Consider the following 19770-nt stretch of genomic DNA (forward strand, 5'->3'; position numbering starts at 1 on the left):
GTGGTGATTTTTAGCTCAGCTCCTTTGAATTCACTCTACTTTCCTCCCCTTCGGCCAAATCTACTTCTCTGCAGAACCATCTATGGCTCCCAGCCCTACTGTCTGGGGTCCATTCAGGAGAAGAAAGCTCTGGTCTCTTGCAGCCTGATACACCTAAAGGGGACCCCTCCCTCCTGAGTCTTCTCTTATTCCTGGTTTTCTTCAAATGAGCCTCACAGGGCCCAGCCTCAAGTCTTCTCCGTCCTTCCTGAAGCTGGACCGGATAGTCTGGATGCAGGCTCTCCTGGGCACAGAACAAAAGGATGTTCATTTCCCCCTTCCTCCCGAAGGGTACCGGGACTTTGGGGGCTCCCTGGAACAGCAACATCCTTTGCTTTTTCAAAATGCTTTATTGAAGCTATTTTTTAACATCACTGTCACTTCTCAATGACTCCCCCCACCCATGCCCCCAGCCCAAAGGAACCTTCCCTTGTAACGAGTACAGTCAAGCAAAACAAATGGACACAGTGGCCATGTCTGCAAGTGGATGCCTCATTCCACACCTCCCCGCAGAGGCCAGAGCTGCGCTCCTGCTTCATCGAGGGTCACTCGCCGAACTAAGCTGTCCGAGATCTTCTTCACGTGAACTACTGTCCCGTCGCCTCTCCTGGAGCCTGTCAGAGAACAGAAGCCCAACAAACACGGCGGTAACGGTCTCCTGCCAGCTGTGATGGGGCCTCTCTGATTGCGGGGACCCGACTAGTGATCGTTTCAACCAGATTTCAGTTGTAACTAGGTTTCAAGCAAACTGTTTCTCTACATAGCCCTATTTCTCTAATAGGTTCTAATAGCTGTGACACACAGGATGCTGCTGAGACAGTGGAGGAGGGAAGAGAGGAGTAACTAGCTAAGGGCTGCTCTTTAACCAAAAAATGGGAAGACACTAGAAAGTACCCCCCTCCCAGGAAGGGCACCCTACGCGGGGACCGGCACCAGGGAAATCACAGATGCTTCCAGGAGAAAAGAGAGCAAAGGGCCTTTGCGTCCTGGTTGGGGAATGGAAAAAATGAAATACACCCCCCCTAACTAACAGCTCTCCACAGATACACAAACGTTCATGGACACATATTCACATAATGTACCAAGCCTAAAACACAGACAGGCTATCTGGCCACGCCACAGTACAGTTGTGTCTTACGTCACAAAATAGTTTACATATAGCCATGGTTTGATGAGTCTCCTCTGTGCCCATCATTCGTGAAAACTTTCTTTGCTTCCCAGATTCTCTTGGCCACAAATTCCCTTTTCCCAGCTTCCCCAGGGGCTTTGTATTTTGGCTCCCGATCGGCCATTCCCAGGATACTGAGAGAGGAAGACATCCTTGAATTGGGGTCCTCTTGGGGGAGCAGGAAATATTGGGAGGGGAAACTGCTTGGTCCTGGATGAAGACTTGCTTCATCTAGGTAGAGAGACGTTCTATGGAGAGGACAGAGCAAGTGGGATCTCAGGGAAAGATGGGTCCCACAATCAACTAGTGAGACTACGGGCAGAACTATGTGGGGCTTGTTCTCCCAGAGCTCTCTGGACTGGCCACAGCCACCAACACTATTCTTGCCCCTCCATGAGAGCTCGTTTGGAGTCTGCCTTGCTTCGAGGAGAGCCAGACCTGCCCTGGCCAAGGGAATAAGGGATCCAATCTGCCCGGGGCCCCAAATCGCCAGTCCAGGCCCTGGCCGTGGAATGTTTCCTAAGTGAGGGTTTACTCTGAGGAAAGAAAGCAACCTATGGGAATGCAGACTGGAAGAAGGCCTGCCCTAGGGAAGGGAGTTATTCTAGTCTGGGAATAAGGACAGCAGGCTATCAAGTCTGCCCCGGGTCTCCTCCATCAACCCCGAGAGTGGGTTTGGCACACTTATGAGGGAGCCAAGCCACTGGGCAAAGTTGAGGGAGAAAGAAACTTCTGTGGGCCAGTGTCCCCAAAGAGGAAAGGTTCCCAGGGTGATGGCCTAATGGTCTCTGATGACTTATGGAATCAGTCAAATCATCCACAAATGTTCATTGCCCATCTACTAGGGACAGGGCACCGAAGCGGGGAGACAAAGAAACCGAAGACGGGGTCCTGGGAGCATCTGGTTTTGTTGGAGAGACAAGATATACAAATTAAATACACCCGAGCCCACTGCTCTCCTTGCCATCCTGAACGACTGCTTGGGGTGAGAGGAATAGATAGAGGATGTCTTGAGCCTGCCACCTTTGGCTAATAGGAGACAGGCTGGGAAGCTTTGTCACCGTCTATAAGGTAGCAGGAAATAAATGGAAGACCAAATGGAAACAACAACTCTATCTTACCCTAGGGATGGGGGAGAGGGAGGGCAGACTTTGTTCTCAGTATCTCCTCTATCCCATCTGGTCTCTCATTGAGGGAAATGTTTCCAAAAGTTACCCATAATGAACACTGGAAAAGGACTGTCTTAGGTGCTTTCTAATCACTCTCCCCTATGAGATGGTTCTTTATATACAGACCCTGGAAGTGAGTTGCAAAGACAAGCAAGAACACGTATGGACCCTGGTCCATTTCTCTTTTAGCTCCCATCGCGTTCTGTCATGCTGTCTGTTGCACATGGGATGGGGGAGGCCGACTGAAGCCCCGACATCTGCGTTTTGTTCTTGCCAAACTCTATCACCAGTGTTTTTCCCAGGAGGTTGTATCCATTCACCAGCAGCAATGCCTGCTGGGCCATCTCCATATCTAAAAGAGAAACATTGGAAAATGAATTTACCGAGGGCTCGACGACTCGATTCCCTGAACTGCAGTGGATTAGGGGATTTTTACATTGGGGCTAAATGTCAGGCCTCAAGGCTAGCTGGTCACTCAGTGCTGGAAGCTTGAGGTCCTCTCCAATTTTTCTGTCAGTACAAAAGGAGTCAAAGCAAGGCACCAGAGGAAAAGATGGGGGCCATCATGTGGTGAAAGGAAAAGTGAACAGCCCAGCTACTCCATTAGCATCTTCTTCGCAATGTCAAGAGAAATTGAGGAAGGCTCCCGGCACACAAGGGATGGATATCCTTGGATGAAGTCATGGACAGGTAGTCATAGGTGGCTTGCAATCTGTACTGTTGGAGGGAATAACCACGTCGACGAGATCACAGATGCATTTGGGCATACAAGAGAAGAAGGAACAGATGTGGGCGGTTTGCTATAGGAGACATCGTGGCTAGAACTCATGCTGTCCAGAAATCGATTATTTAAGAAAATGCAACACGACCAAAAGTCGTGCCTGATGTACACCTGCATTCCCCAAAGAAGGGTTCCTCCAACCACAGGAGGTCAGAAGGCACGGCAGGGACCTTGGAGGTTTGAAACTTCGTCAACCGTCTCGACCACACGCCTCCCCACCCGTAGCTTCCTTGCTATCTGAGGGTGCCTTTCTTCTCCGACTAACCCCAACTTTAGAGCCGTGGACTTTCCTAAGTTCATGACCCCCCAAACAGAAGCACAACAAAAGACATGGCAATCGGTCAGTCCAGCACTTATTAAGCTGGGCACCAGGGATGCAGAGGCCAGAAACAAATAATTCCTGCCCTCCGGGAGCTCACAGTCTATTGAGAAAAGCATACAGTACACACAGAAGCCTCTACTAAAAATATGCCAAATGAATACAAAGTCTAGTGGGAAGGGAGAGGCCCCAGCAGTGAGGGAGATGAAGAAAGGGCTCCCCCAGGAAGTCTCGGAAGACGGATTGGGGATTCTAGGAGGCACCGGCTGGATAAGAAGGCCAAAAAGGTATGATAAAGCCAGATGATAAAAGGCTTTAAATACCAAACAAGGGAGTTTGCAGTTGATGGTAGGAAAAAAGAACAGTGTAGGTACCCCCCGAAGTTTACCGAGCATAGGAGGGATATGTTTCAGGAATATCACTTTGGCAGCTGGGCAGGGGTCGGAATGGATCAGAGAGAGGAGAAACCCAAGGCAGGGAGGCCAATTAGTTGGCTATTACAAGAGGTAATGAGGGCCTGGACTGAGAGAAAGGGACAGCGGAGAGAGACGTCATGGGCGAGAAATCAGCAGCACTGTGACTGGCTCAATGGCAAGGTTGAAAGATAGCGAGAAGTCAAGGGTAACAATGAGGTTACACAGCTAGGTAGCTAGGAAGATAGTGGTGCCCTTGACAGAACTAGTGAAGTTCAAAAGAATGTGGGGTTTGGGGGGAAAAGATAACAAGCTCTAGGTTCAAACATCTTGAGCTCGAGATGCCTACAGGACACCCGGTTTAAATCGTCTAATAGTAATCGGCGAGATGGGTCAGAACTCAGGAGAGAAATTAGGGCTGGACCTGGAAGCCGCCAGCAGAGAGATGATCCCTGAACCCACGGAAGCAATGAGATCACCAAATGAGGAAAAGGAAAGAGAGAAGATGGCATACAGGCTACACACACAGTTAGGAGACAGGTTATAGAGGAAATCTGAGAAAGAAGGGTCAGAGGAGTGGGAGGGAAAAAAAACGAGCGCATATCCTAAAAACATAGAGAAGAGAAGAGAGAAGAGAGAAGAGGGTCATGGAAAGTATCAAATGCTGCAGAGCTCTGGGCCAAGAAGGATATGCATTGAGAAAAGACCTTTGCCAGATTTGGCAATGAAGAGATTACTAGTAACTTCAAAAAGGGGGAGTTTCAGTTAATTGATGAGATTGGAAACCAGATTGTAAGGGGTTAAAAAGTGAATGAGAGGGACAGCTAGGTAACGCAGTGGCTAGAGCACCAGGCCTGGATAAAGGAGGACCTGGGTTTGAATCTGGCTAGCTGGGTGACCCTGGGCAGATCACTTAACCCCAATTGCCTAGCTCTTGCTGCTCTTCTGTCTTAGAATCGCTACTAAGACAAAAAGTAAGGGTTTAAAAAGAAATAAGTGAATGAGAAGACAGAGTGGGAAGGATCAGTTCAAGAGATGGTTAATGTTTCTAGGCAGAGAGGAATGAACCAGACAGAAGTTACAGTGTGCGTAGAAGGGTGAGCGCTGCAGTGGGACGATCCTGGGAAGGGAAGGAAGGTAGCAAAGAAATAGAAATAAAAACAGGATCAAAATAAACCTGATACACGCTTCTCCAAGAGAGTGTTGATTCTTGTCTTAGTAGAAGAATGGAGAACCCAGAGCTGAACGACATTAAAAAATACAACTGTTCAGAGAAAATAGAACTGAAAATGAAAAGCAGAATAGGAGCATAGACTTAGAGCTAGAAAGGATCGTAGAGGTCATCTAATCTATTTGATAAATGAGGAAACTGAGGCCAAGAGAGGTTAAGTGACTTATCCAAGATCACATGGAGATGAATAAAACCAAGTGCTATTTTTTAAAAACCAAAGTAAAAGCAAAGAAAAATGGAAAAAGAACATTAGCAAACAATCCAAAAAGGAGAGAGAACACACAGATCACCAAAATTTGTGCAGTTACTACTAACGAGCAGGAGAACTTTAAAGAAATGGAGATTATTTGCAAAAATATCAATGGCCAACACTTACACATCAGGAAACAGATAACTAAAAAAGACCAATGTCAGAACATGGCGGGCGAATGACCCAGCAGAAAGGCGTCTGGTCCAGAAAGGTTCAAAGAGTGAATAATCCCTTTATTATGTAGACTATCCCTAAATACAGAGAAAGCTGGATGATTACCCAATTCCTTCTATGAGTCAAATATAGTACTGATTTGAAAACAAAAGACAAAATTATAGACCAATTTCCCTAATGAATACAGATACCAAAAACTAATTAAAACATTAGCAAACATCATACAGTAAAATATCAAAAATGATTCACCAGGGGCAGCTGGGTAGCTCAGTGGATTGAGTCAGGCCTAGAGACGGGAGGTCCTAGGTTCAAATCTGGTCTCAGACACTTCCCAGCTGTGTGACCCTGGGCAAGTCCCTTAACCCCCATTGCCTACCCTTACCACTCTTCCACCTATAAGTCAATACACAGAAGTTAAGGGTTTAAAAAATAAAAAAAATAAATAAAAAAAAATGATTCACCACAATAGAGCAGGATTTATTCCAGATAAGGAAGGTTGATACAAAAACAAATGCATAATCTGGGTGGGGGTCGTTCATCCTTTGTTTCTGAAGGAGACCAGACATCATGAGGGTTATAGGAAAATAAGCACAAGAATCCCAGAGAACAAGAAGGCATAGATGAATAGTGACCTGCATCAAAACAGGGTGCAGGAGGCAGCTGGGTAGCTCAGTGGATGGAGAGTCAGGCCTAGAGACGGGAGGTCCTGGGTTCAAATTTGGCCTCAGACACTTCCCAGCTGTGTGACCCTGGGCAAGTCAATTGACCCCCATTGCTTATCCTTTACCACTCTTCTGCCTTGGAGCCAATACACAGTATTGACTCCAAGAGGGAAGGTGAGGGTTTAAAAAAAAAAAAACAGGATGCAATCACACTGAGGAGATCACAGATCACCCACTTGAAGAATCTATAGAATCCATTAAAAAAAAAAAAGAAAAGAAAAGCCTTGCCCAAAAAAAGCCTTTGAGAACATCCCAAAATTCAATCACGGTTTTTAAAAAATGAAAAATAGTTACAGAAATTGTTTTTCCTCAACAGAATGAAAAAGATGAAGCAGGTACACATGAGGTTGGCTCTTTTAGGAACTGAGAAATATTCGAAATACTTCCATTAAAAAGTACAAAACAATGGGGCTCACTCATTATTTTGGTTTGGCATAGTATAAGAAATGAGAGCAATTGCACTAAGATAGGAAAAGATATTTAGGGGATGAATGTTGCATTTGTTGCAATGAAGAGATTAAAGTATCTTTATTTGCAAATGGCATGATTCTGTATCTAGAAAAGCTAGCCATCCAAACAAAAAATTAATTGAACCAATAAATGGGTTTCACCAGTCAACTGGATACAAGATAAATCCATGAAGAAAAATTGTATCCTTATATACTAAAAATAAAAATCAAGAAAACACAGGCAAGTCATTTATCCCTTTTTGCATAACCCTTGCCCTTCTCTCTTAGAGTTGTTACTGAGCCAGAAAGTAAGGGTTTTTTTTAATCATTAAAAAAGAACCCAACTTGGGGCAGCTGGGTAGCTCAGTGGATTGAGAGTCAGGCCTAGAGACGGGAGGTCCTAGGTTCAAATCCGTCCTCAGACACTTCCCAGCCAGGTGACCCTGGGCAAGTCACTTGACCCCCATTGCCCACCCTGACCACTCTTCTACCCAGGAGCCAATACACAGAAGTTAAGGGTCTAAAAAATAAAAATAAAAATAAAAATAAAGAACCCAACTTTAGAATAAAAATTAAGGGGTTGAGAATGAGCTAATCTAAACATAGACAACCTTTATAAAGGTTACAATAAGACCATTTGGAAAGCAGCTATCACCCAAACCATCTGAAAATGAGCAAAAAATAGAGCAACGGAACAGAACCAGATAGCAAAGCAAGTATGTATTAAAGAGGAGTGTTTCATATGTGTATATATGTACATATACATATATAATGCACACAATAAAAAGTTGGGAAATGCAGTTGGGGGAAATGATCGGGAATGGGAATATCTCTCTTCTGGAAAAGTTTGGAGTTATTTTTTTTTAACATTTAATAATATTTATTTTTTAGAAAAGTTTCTAACCCTAACCCTGAACTCTTAAAGTCTGGAATTATTTGAGAAAAGTGATGAAGCCATTTTATATAGCCGTGAACCCAAATGATTAGCGTCATTTTCTTTCCAAGGAAGACAAGGAAAGAGGAGAACATTTTATGTACTTTTGGTAGTAGTAAAAAACCAGAAGCAAAGCAGACATTAATGGATTGGGAAGTGGCTGAACAAAATATGACATATAAATTGAATGGAATATTATCAAACCAGTGAGGAATTCAGAGAAGCTAGAATGGGACTTACATGAACCAATACAGCTTGAAGACAACATTACTAAAAGCAACATGTAGGATGATCATCATAATAAAAAGGAAACTGACATTTTTTCAAAGCCAACAATTTGGATTAATGTAATGGCCAGATTTGATTCCAGAACTCTATTCCCTGTATGATCTATTTATTACAAATGACAGTGATGTATCAAAACAAAAAGAGCAATATAAAAAATAATCAAACTCTAGTCCCACCTCATACCCTACCGCACTGAATTATAGACACTTAAGACTATAAAAATGATGGGGGGGAAATTGAGTAATATAGTAACCTTAACTGTCATAGGGAAGTACATTTTGATCTACTAATCAAATAGAAGAAATTATTCGTAACCAAGAAAATGCACCTGACTGTATAAGCATTTCTACAAAGCAAAACCAAAAGAAAATATGGCTCATATAGGGCGATAGGGCCTCCTGGACCTGTGATTTCACTCAGTATAGTGAACTTCCAGGTAAGGAAAGTCTCTACCAATATAAGTCAGCCCCTGTTTTATGACAAACAAATCTAAGAATTGCCTGGAGCTTTGAGAGATTAAGTGACTTGCCCAGGGTGACGCAAAGTAAATCTCTGAAATTTATTAAGAATAGATACAAAAATCAATAGTAAAAGCCAGTTTGAAGCCCTGTGAATGAATATTCAAAGAATATGAACTCATATGACATATATAATTGACCCCCATTGCCTACCCTTACCAATCTTCCACCTATAAGTCAATACACAGAAGTTAAGGGTTTAAAAAATTAAAAACAAAAAACAAAAACAAAAAAATGAATTTTCGGGGCAGCTGGGTAGCTCAGTGGATTGAGAGTCAGGCCTAGAGACGGGAGGTCCTAGGTTCAAATCTGGCCTCAGACACTTCCCAGCCAGGTGACCCTGGGCAAGTCACTTCACCCCCAATTGCCTAGCCCTTACCACTCTTCTGCCTTGGAGCCAATACACAGTATTGACTCCAAGACGGAAGGTAAGGGTTAAAAAAAATTTTTTAATGAATTTTCAAAGATAAATAATAAATGGAAATAAATAAATGCAAGACAAAACAAAAAATATGTTCATAATTTACAATTGGGGGGGGGGGAACTTTTTAAAATCGCTTGAAAGTTAGCAAACTCTGAGGCACTACTTTGTACTCCTCAAAATAGCAAAAAGTTCCAAAGAAGTAATGTCAGTGCTGGCAGGGATATGGAGAAACAAAAAACACTCATGCATAGTTGGTAGTTTTGCAAAATGGTGAGATCTTTTTGGAGAGTAATCTAGCAGTACACTGTAAAAATTACTCAAATAGCCATGCTCCTTTACCCATATGGAGACTATAACTGGAGTGTATCCTCTCATTAAAAAAAAAATAAAACTACATTCAAAGATTTTTTTATAGCAGCATTGTTATTGCCAAAAATTGGGAACAATGGAAATGCTGATCGGTGGGGGACTAGCTGAATAAACTGTGCAAAGATATCTGGAGAGCTAGGAAGTTAAGAAGAAACACCAGAGCAGGTGCACTCTGACCACATCTAAGGGAAAATCTATACAGAAATGTGTGTGTGTGTGTGTGTGTGTGTGTGTGTGTGTCAGGGGATGGTCAAAAATAGAAGTTACAGGTGACTCAGAGGGGATAACAGTTGAGTGGTTGTGAATATTTTATATGTTGAAATTAAGTATTCAAGTATAAATATTTGTAAGCTCTGTTTAATGAGTTATTGACATCTTTTGGTTTTCCATGTAAATTGTTTTTCTGCCTTAAGAGAGGTGGCAGAGAACTTTTGGTTTAAAAAAATGCTATAATTTAGCATTGGTTATCTTAGTGAAGCTACTTACTGGGGAAGGTGACGAAGGCCTGGCCCTTCATGCGGCCAGTCAACACTCGGAATTGAATCAGGGGTCCTTTTTTCTCCTGGAACCGGGCAAACAAGGAGACAAGTTCCTTCTCAGTCACTCGAGGACTGAGGTTCTTCAAATACAGTACCTAAATCAAATTCAGGTTCAACAGGAACATTACATGAAGGAAGTACAAGGTAATTTATTCATTATAGTTAGCACTAGCCAGACCTTTACTACTGTTCTGGACTCAATTTTATAGGAAGAGCCTAATGGAGAAGGGTAGCTAGAGAGAGTGACATAACATGATCAGTCATAACGGGAGAATGGTGGTGAAATATATATGCCTCCCATCTCTCAGAAGAAGTGGTAAACTATAGGCAGACATTTTCAGCCATGACCAAAGAGATGATTTGTCGGCTCGGCCGTGCTTGTCACAAGAAATGGTTCTACTGGAAAGTGATATTTGTACGAGTGATATTAACGAAAAAGCGATGACAGTTAGAAAGAAAAAAATGAGTTGTCTGAGAACCAGGCCAATGGAGGCCATTACAAATGTATGTTATCTAATCTTAACTGGGCCCTCACTGCTGCATGGTGATCCTTTTAGTTCTTTCCCCTCTCCCCCAAAACCCTAAACCACCTCCTCTCTAGGGCACCTCCACTCCTTTTTAAATTAGGACAGTCTTCTCTCCCTTTCCTCACCAAGGAAATCCCTCTCACCCTTATTTTCTCTTCCTTTGTTCTAGTTTGGAAGGAAGAGGAGGCCCTTCTCCTTAGCAAGCTTAACCCTTCTTACTCGTGCTCTTGATTTCATTCTCTCCCACCTTCTCCTAGAGATGTCTCCTTGACCATTTCCTCTTTCATCTTCAGAACCTCCTTAACCACTGTCTCCTTTCTTTGCTGCCAACCAATATGCCCAGGTCTCCTTGAGCCTTAAAGAGCCTCGACATGATCATGTCATTCCCTCAAACTACTGTCCTGCATTTTTTTCTTCCTCCCAGAGCCAAACTCCTAAAAAGGATCAATCATCTATGCTACTGATCTCATTCCCTCAGCTCCCACTTACTTCTAAAACCCTTGGAATTGGGCTTCTGATGCCACCATTTGACTGAAACGGCCCTCTCCAAGGCTACCAAAGATCTCAACTTCTAAACCAAAGGGCTGTTTCTCAGTTAGCATTTTAACTCTCTGTAGCTTTTGACCATCACATCTTCCTGGATACTTTCCTCCTGTCTTGACTGTTCCCTTACTGGATGTCATTCATCTTCTATCCCCTTAAGAATGGCTGTACCCCAAGGCTCTGTCCCCTGAACCCTCTTCTCTCCTTTTGCTATTCACTTTCTTGGTCATCTCAGCAGCTCCCAAGGTTCAAATACTATCTCTATGCAGGAGACTACCAAATCTACATATTCAGCCCATACCTCTCTCCTGAATTTCACTCCCATGATTACCACTCGCCTTTTAGACATCTCTTCCCAAAGGTCGAATGGGTATCTCAAACTTAAAATGTTCAAAATGGAATTCAAGAATCTCCCCTAAGTCCATTCCTCCTCCAAACTCCCTCATTTTCGTCGAGGCCTTCCAGGTTCACCATCTTGGATCCTCACCTCCACAGCTGATTGGTTGCCAAGTTTTGCTAAATCTGACTTTAAAAGTTCTCCCGCATCTTCCCTCTCCTCTTCATTCATACAATTACTTACGCTAATACATGCCCTCATCACTCTTCACCCGGACTATAGCAACCACCTCCTCCCTGGTGTTTCTGCCGCCAGGCTCTCCCCTCTCCAAAGCAGCCTCCACTTTGAAATGTCTATTTCTGAGTCCGCTGTTTAACCGTGCCATTCTCTTGCTCTTTTAGTTGCTCGCTATTATTATCTCTAGGATAAAATAGAAGCTGTCGTTTTATTTTTCTTTTATAAGCTGCCATTTTAAAGCCCTCCCCAGTTTGGCTCCTATCTACCATTCCAGGCTTAGTCCTCTCTGCATACTACATTTCAGCTAAATTAGCCCCCTAACTTCCCTTGAAATGATTTGCCTAGCTCTCTTAACTCTCCTATCTCTTCTCTGAGTTTTCATGAGCCTGATCTCTCCTATTTCCCCTCCTACCTAATTGAACTCGATTCTTCTCAGTCTTCTTTGTAGGATCTTCATACAAATCCTAATCCCTAATCCTAGAGGTAGCCCAGAGTCCAATCCTATTCTTTCTTCTCTTCCTTCTTGGTGATCACATGCATGAACTCCCAGGGGGTTTAATGATCACCTCAATGCAGATGACTTCCAAGCCACCACTCTAAGCAGCTCGAGCTTAACATGTCCCAAACAAATGCCATCATCTTTCTCCCCACAAACCCACCTCTTCCTTTCCCCAACTTCCTTATTTCTAGCTAGGGTAGCTACCACTACCTTTCCAGTCTCCCAGGTTCACCCCCTTGGAGGTTATCCTTAGCTCTTTACTCTTCCTTACCCCTCAAAGTCCACCATTTACCAAGGCCTGATTATACCTCCACATCATCTCTCATATCCATCTTTTTTCCTCCACTCTCATAGCTATCACCACAATCTAGGCCAGTGTTGTTGAACCTTTTAGGGATGGCATGCCCAAACTTCACCTTCAAGCTGTATGTGAGCTCCCCACATTACCCCAGACAGCAGAGGGATGAAGTGCTCACACTGGGCTGCTGAGTAGAAAAACGGGGCATGTGAACATTGTCCTCAGGTGCAGTGGAGAGGGAGAATGGAGCAGCCCCCTCGGGCATGCCAGGGCACACATGCCACGTCTTCACCAGCACAGATCTAGGCCTTTGACAAACTACTATAATAGCCTCTTAACTGGTCTCTCAGTATCCAGTCTCTCCCCTCTCCAATCCATACTCCATACAGCTGCCAAAGTGATACAATGGAGTCATAGCATATGGGCATCTAATTTGGGCAAAATCAACTATGAAAGTGTTTGGCAAAATCAAAAGAAAAAAATCGTTGAAATAGCACAAACAATTCCTTCCCCCCAGCGAGCATGAGATAAGAGATATGAATATGCTTTCCTACGGTTGGTCTCAGTTGCTGTGGGCTACTCAGAACAGGTGCCCCAAGAGAATCTCTAAACCTCCTCAGCAGCCCCACAGTCTCTTCATTCTGTGTGGGCTGGGAAGGCTGAGGGAGATGGTCCTCCCCAGACTTCCTGATGTTCCTGGTAAACTAGAAGGCCTCCATTGTGCTTCCTTTAACTTCAATGCATCTTCTCTTGCTGCAGGAAGAAGACACAGAATTGGAGTAGTGCGATTTAATATAACTACACTTAAGACACATGAAGACTTTTCAAGAGCATTGTTCCCTAATTCTTACTTTTCCTACCAGCTAAGTCTTTACCTGTTTTTGTTTTCTTCAAGTTGAGTAAAAGTTCTGGGTATTGCGCTGCTTCTGATCAGCAGATTAATTACATGTAGGGGAAATTCAAACCCTCTACATTAAAGCCTTTTCAGGCTTTAACCATCTTGGAGCCATATAATGAAATAGACTTCCTTTTCAAAAAGAGACCTAGCTCCCTTGTGGCTACAACTATTTGAAGACACTGTATATGATGTACTTTTCTGGATGACTTAGAGGATTTTCAAACACTATTCTGACCACACAGTTTTGGCCCTATATCCACTGCCTTGAAAACTGAACCTTTGTGAGATGTTACACTACAGTGTTCCTGAAGCATGTGCTTCAGTGGCTCCTTCCTTTTGCCTGTAGGTTAAAATACAAATTCTTTTTTGGAGCATTGAAAATGCCCTTCACAACCTGGTTCTGGCCCACATTACTCCTCCACTTCACTCAGTGTTGCTGCCACGATGATCTACTTCCTGCTGCCCATAAATGACATGCCATCTCCCACCTCCATACATCTGCTCTCTTCCTATGCAGAGAGAACAGTTCAGTGCCACCTTCTGCATGAGACCCTTCCTATGGCCTCCATTTGTTAATGCTCTCCCCCAGACTTGATAGAATCACTCTGTAGATATTTTGTATTTACTCATCTAGGTATGTGCTGTTTTCACCCAATACACTGGAAGCTGGAGCTCCAAGGGGAGGGAGTGTTTCATTTTTTGTCTTTGTATCTCAAATGCCAGGCACAGAGTTTGACACAACGTGGGCAGTTTAAGAAATGCTTGTTTAATTGAACCTAACCCACTCCTTTGCATAGTGGAGGGTATATTCTCTACCTGGAATCCACTCCCTTCCTCAAGTCTATCTCTTAGAATCTCTACCTTTCAAGGTTTGCTGTAGGGGCCACCTTCCACAGAAAGTAAGCCTTAAGTTGCCCCCTCCTTTCTTCCCCCCATTCCTAGCCACACACCCATACTCCGTTAGTGTCTGTCCATCCCCTTATCCGGATATATACTGTGTCTCTCTAAGGAGAACAGAAACTCCTTGAGGAAAAGTGACTTCTTATTATTCTTTTTTTTTTTTTTTTTTTTTTTTTTGCTTTATATTCCCAGCCTAGCACAGTGCTCTATGTAGGTGACTACATATACTTAGATGCATAAATAGAAAATATGTACAGAGTGATGTGGGGGAGTATTATGAAGGATTCTGCTATAGATGATGGTAGCTCTCTGTTTATTCACATAAATTAAAAATTGGACACGCTACAGAACAAAGAATTCCTAGCTCAGACCTTCCGGAAAGTCACTACTGCTCCCCATTGTGGCAGATGGAACTCTCTAGATTTGTATGTCTTTAAAATGACAACAATGATATTACCTCATTTCATCCTCACAACAATCCTGTGAGGTAGGTACTCTTGTCATCCCCATTTTACAGATGAGGAAACTGAGAGGGGAAATGCCTGGCTCAAGAGCACACAGACTCAGGCTTTCCTGACTCCAAGCTCAGTGCTCTATCCACTAAGCCAGCTAGGTCCCTGCTAAAAACAGGAGTCACTAGTGGGAAATGATTTAAGTATGGCGAGCTCTTAAAGAAAGACAATGGTCTAGTGATTTCATTAAAGGCGTTTCTGGAGATGAATGACGGCATCGCAAGGACTCAATGTGAATCATCGGTAAGTCAAATAATTCTCTTTTCTTTAGGAAAAATGAATGAGTAAAACTGGGCCAATGTTCTTACCCTCTAAGAGGGGGCCACATCGAGATTTACTCCTTTGAGTTGTCCCAAATGAAGCCATCAAGACATAAGCAAGAATTAGCCGTAAAAAGATTTTAGAAATTCAGTCACTGAAAAGACATTGTGGTAATATCCCTCGCCTCCAACACTCCTAGAATAACTAGGGATTACCACACTCACTGAATTGTCCATATTTATGAAACTAGACCCCCCAAAAGCACATGTTCCAGGGCCTCGGGTCACCTTTGGGGGTGACAGGCTCATAGAGAGCTTTCCACTCAATTTTTTTATTTAAAAAAACAAAAACAAAAACCCCTTACCTTTGGTCTTAGAATCAATACTATTTATTCCAAGGTGGAAAAGTGACAAGGGCCAGGCAGTGGGGGTTAAGTGACTTGCCCAGGGTCATATGGCTAGAAAGTGTCTGAGGCCACATTTGAACCCAGAACCTCCCATCTTCAGCCTTGGCGCTCTATCCACTGAGCCATCTAGCTGCCCTTTTTCTTTCTATTAATGTCAGATGCCATTAATCGGAAACCCAATCATCTGTAGAGAGAGGGGCTAGATAGTAATACAGTGAAATAGATACGAAACTGCTCAAATTGGCAGGACCAAAAGGGCACTCTACTCGTTCGTGTTTCTTTAATGTTAACTTGGAGGTGAGATCTTGAAGGCAGTGCCCCAGAAATCAGGCCTAAATGTCATGCGTATCAAATCTGCAGATGACACCAAGCCAGGAGGGCTACAAACATACTAGGCAACACTTGGGGTCCAATGAGATCTACAATGCTAGAACAAAACCTGGAGCCAAATAGAAGAAATGTAAGAGGGATAAATGGAAAGACAGCTATGTGGGTTCAAAAGATCGACTTTACAAGCATTAAGTGGGGGAGACCTGGCTAGAAAGCACATCTCAAAAAAGATCTAGGGTTTTCAGTGGACCACAAGCTCAACAAGAGACAACTATGGGATGTGCTGTGGTGGTCAAGAGACTACCTTAATGTCAAGCTGCATGAAGCTGTATATGGCTTCAAGAGATAGGGAGGCAGATGGTCCCAGTGTGCTCTGCTCTGTCCCAGATCACATCTGGAGGGTACTGCATCGTAGCAAGGTTACCAACTGAGAAGCTGGAGAGGCAACCAGAGGAGAGCAATCAGGATGGTCAAGGGTCTTGAATTCATGTCATCGGAATGGGGATGCTTATCCTGGAGAACAGATGACTTAGCAAGAGCATGAGAGCTTCAAGTATCTGAAAAGCTATCGTATAGAAAAGGGATTAGCCTTGTTCTGCTTGACCCCAGCAGACAGAAACAAGGAAAAATGGGCAGAAGCTGCAGAAGGACAACTTTATATTTAACATTAGGAGAAACCTCCAAGCAGGAAAAGCTATCCGAAGACAGACTGGGCTATCTCAGAAAGTAGTGATGTCCTCTGCCTCCTCCACATCGGATGTCTTTAATTAGGCAAGCTTTAGATGACCGCTTACTGGGCATGATGAAGACAACCCTTTTCAGGCAAAGACTGGCACATCTAAGGTGTCTTCCCACCTCTGAAATTCTGTGATTCTGTGGACCTCGGTTTTGTGTAATTAGAATTTGCTCCCCAGAACTCTCTTTCCCAGCTTCCCATTTCCCTCCTCCCGTTCCGTGCTAACGTAGGGAGGCCGTATTTTGATGTAACCCCGCCCCTCGCTCTCTCTTCTTCTCGGAACGTGGCTGTGGAGGCTGGAGGGAGAGCTTGGCAGGAAAGTTTACTCACGTGGTCATACTTAAGCTTTGTACTTCTCTTTTTTTATTTCTTCTACTTCAAGTGATTACTAATAAATCCTACATGCCGTTTATTTAAATCTTTCATTGTCTTCATCTGTAAAATGGCAATAACACTTGTACTACCTACCTTAGCGGATTACGTTGAAGAAGGTCTGAGGCTTTTTGTATACCTTGAGATAAATATGGATGAATCATGGTAACCTCAACTCAGTGTCTCGGTTTTGGTCTTCGAAGCACGGCTCCAACACCATGTCCTGTACGAGGCCTTCCCTGATCCCCCCAGCTAGCAGTGCCCGCCCACTCCAATTACCTGGTTTGATTTGGGGTCTGCTGGGATGTGTACATGTCGTCTCCTCCGCCAGAAGATAAACTCCTTGTGGATGGGAAATGTTTCCCTTTTGTTTCTGCATCCCTAGCACCTAGGAAGGTACTTGGAACGGTGAAGGCTCTAATAAATGCCTGCTGGTCGACTGGCCGAGAGCCTCATGGGTACTAGCAGCCTGTGACAAAGCTGCTCCCCTCGGGAAGCTTGGTAAGGAAGGCCATGCCGGAAGAGAGAAGGACCAGTTGGCAGCCACCACCAGTGACTAAGCACTTGAGCAGCAGATGGCGCTATTGTTTACCGACTCTACCCAGACTCCATCTCCCTAGCAGCTAGGAAGGAGGGATGGTTTCTAGGAAAAGGAACTCCTATTCCCATAGCACTTTCAAGCTTCCTGCCCCTGTCCAAGGGAATTGGACGTTATCGTCTCCTAAGCTTGGGGCTTCTAAAGTGGAGTGAGACAGTGATTCTCATCAAGACCGTTACACCCCAGAAGGCCAAGGGTCCTCGAGTGAGGAGCAAGGGTGGGTGGCAGGGATGACCTCATGGCTCTGCCTTCCCATCACAAGGCCTCATCTAGCGTCTTGTTTCAATAGAGCAAAAAGGGGGAGCAGCCCACGCATACCAAACTTGCTTTGGCCTCTACCTTATTTGGCTCTCCGGGACTGTAGGAAGCAAACATGGGAATTTTTCGGATGTCCTCCTCTGACAGACGATTTCTCTCGATATCATCTTCTGAGACAAAATCCACTACTTCTGTCAACTTCTTGGGCTCATTAAGACATTGCTGGGGCTCGGATTCAATAGCTTTCACCACATGGACGCTAGACCCCTCAGCCTGTGCTGCCTGCTTTCCCTGATCCTCAAGTACTGACAGGTTCTTAGCTGGGCCACTACTGTCCGCTAACGCTTCTGAGTCCAGTGAGGGGCAAGCAAAAGGTTCACCTCTCATAAGCTGAGCCTCTTCGGGATGTGGTTTGGCCATCATCTCTTGGTAAACAGTCTCCAGATTATTAATGGGGTCCTTCTCAGCCTCTAGTCTCTTATGGGATTCACCTGGATTGAGGCAAAGAGGAAGAAAAGTTGGTCGAAACTCCTTACAGCCCATGACAAAAAAGTCACCAACAAGCCCAGGGCCCCGCATCTCAGAAAGAGATGCTCTCCTGAGGGGCGGCTCCTTAAACCAGTGATGGGCAAACTTTGGAAAGAGGGGCCAAAGGAAAGGCAATGCTCCTCTGGCAGTCTGTTTCTAAGGCGACTCTTTCCAAGTTTCATTGTATCATATCCCACTCATTGTATTCGTCCGATTAGGAAGAATGTCGCATGGCCCGATAGAACATTTCAAGGGGCCACATCCGGCCCGTGGGCTTGAGTTTGCCCATCACTGCCTTAAATGAAAGCCTATTACCAATGGCTCTAACAGACAATTCAGAAAATCGGGATGAGCATTATTTTGAAAATGTATCAGGTTATACAAAATGGACGTGGTAGGTGCAGAGAAAATTGTTCACGTACTTTCTATATGGTGAGATTTCCGATTATGGAACTGAAAATAAACTTGGCCTAAAAGGACCTAAAGGATCGACCTTGGAGGAAAACATCAGGCATGAAGGCTGGCCCCTGGCTTAACTCCCAGAGCGGGAGATGTTGCTTCTGCCTGCCACGGGAACCAGGTGGCTAGGCAGAGCGGGCTTCCTGGTACCAATCAATGGACTGCTCTCCACCTGGCAGCCTCTGGGATATAGCAGAACACCATCCTCTGCTCGCCAACTCTCACTTCCAATTGGCGCATCCCATCCCACCACTCTTTTCAAAATGGAAGCTAGTGGAAAAATAAGGATCTCTATGGAGTGTCCCAAAAGTCTTAGCGCCAAAAAAATGGCACTCGCACACACATAAACACAAGAACACATGTGTAATAATAACTAACACTTGTAGAATATATGTAATAGCTAACATATATAATAGATCAAAGAACTAACATCTATAGAATATCGTATGTAATATACGATAATGAACATTTATATATTTATGGTTGGCAAAGCACTTTTTACATGTCATCTCATTTGATAATACGTACAAGCATATAGTCTATATAGACCAAGTCATATATGTATCTATTTACTACGTATTTATTTCTCTATATGTTTGCTTTATTTCTATATTTACGATGTAATTATGTATTTCTTTCTCTCTCTCTCTATACACATACATATAGAGATATATATTTCCTTTATAGATGATTTGGCTAGAATGGATTTAGGTCAAGAGATATACGTGCACACATTTCCTTTTTCCATTTATTTGGGATCTTGTCATTGGAAGTATGATCCTCAAGAAAAAATGGTGGCCCCAGCATCAGAGAGGCAGGCGACATTAGTGATGTGGTCAAAGTTCAAAATGTTTAAAGGAATTTTCACTTAATTCCCATTTAAAATATTTGGAAGGCGCATGCATTAAAGGAATATTATGAATGATGCACTGTGTTCGAGAAGCAGCGAGTAGCATCTCTAACCGAAGAGATGAATGGATGACCCAAAAAGGAGGTGGGCTGGCGCGGATCAAAAGCTTGGCACAACAAATGGTTGGCCCACTAAGCGAAATGAGTCTGTAGGTTGGGATATCTGGGGGAAGAAAGAGCTCCTGGGGAAGATTTATGGGAGGAGACATGGGTGGCGGCTGCTTGAGATGGGAAAGTGTAGATGGGTTACAATCTAGGCCGGTGGAAGAAGTACCTACCTTAATTAGATCATGGATTCATTCAAGTATTGAAGAAATATTTAAAGGAAGAGTGATTATTTTCTCACAAAACAATAATAGTTTACATGCATATAGT

The 19770-nt window shown here is 43.8% G+C and overlaps 1 protein-coding gene across 1 annotated transcript in view; it reads right to left on the minus strand.

Moving 5' to 3' along the window:
• Positions 1-378: 378 nt before the first annotated feature.
• Positions 379-19770, minus strand: part of RBM41 (RNA binding motif protein 41) — a 55334-nt gene continuing 35942 nt past the window's right edge. The window contains exons 6-8 of the mRNA XM_044682879.1: positions 17581-17990; positions 9735-9882; positions 379-2728 (exon numbers count right to left, since the gene is read on the minus strand). Coding sequence (XP_044538814.1) covers positions 2562-2728; positions 9735-9882; positions 17581-17990 — 725 coding nt within the window. The 3' untranslated portion in view covers positions 379-2561. The remainder of the gene's footprint in view (positions 2729-9734; positions 9883-17580; positions 17991-19770) is intronic.

Source organism: Gracilinanus agilis, chromosome X, assembly GCF_016433145.1.
Source record: "Gracilinanus agilis isolate LMUSP501 chromosome X, AgileGrace, whole genome shotgun sequence".
Lineage (NCBI taxonomy): Eukaryota > Metazoa > Chordata > Mammalia > Didelphimorphia > Didelphidae > Gracilinanus > Gracilinanus agilis.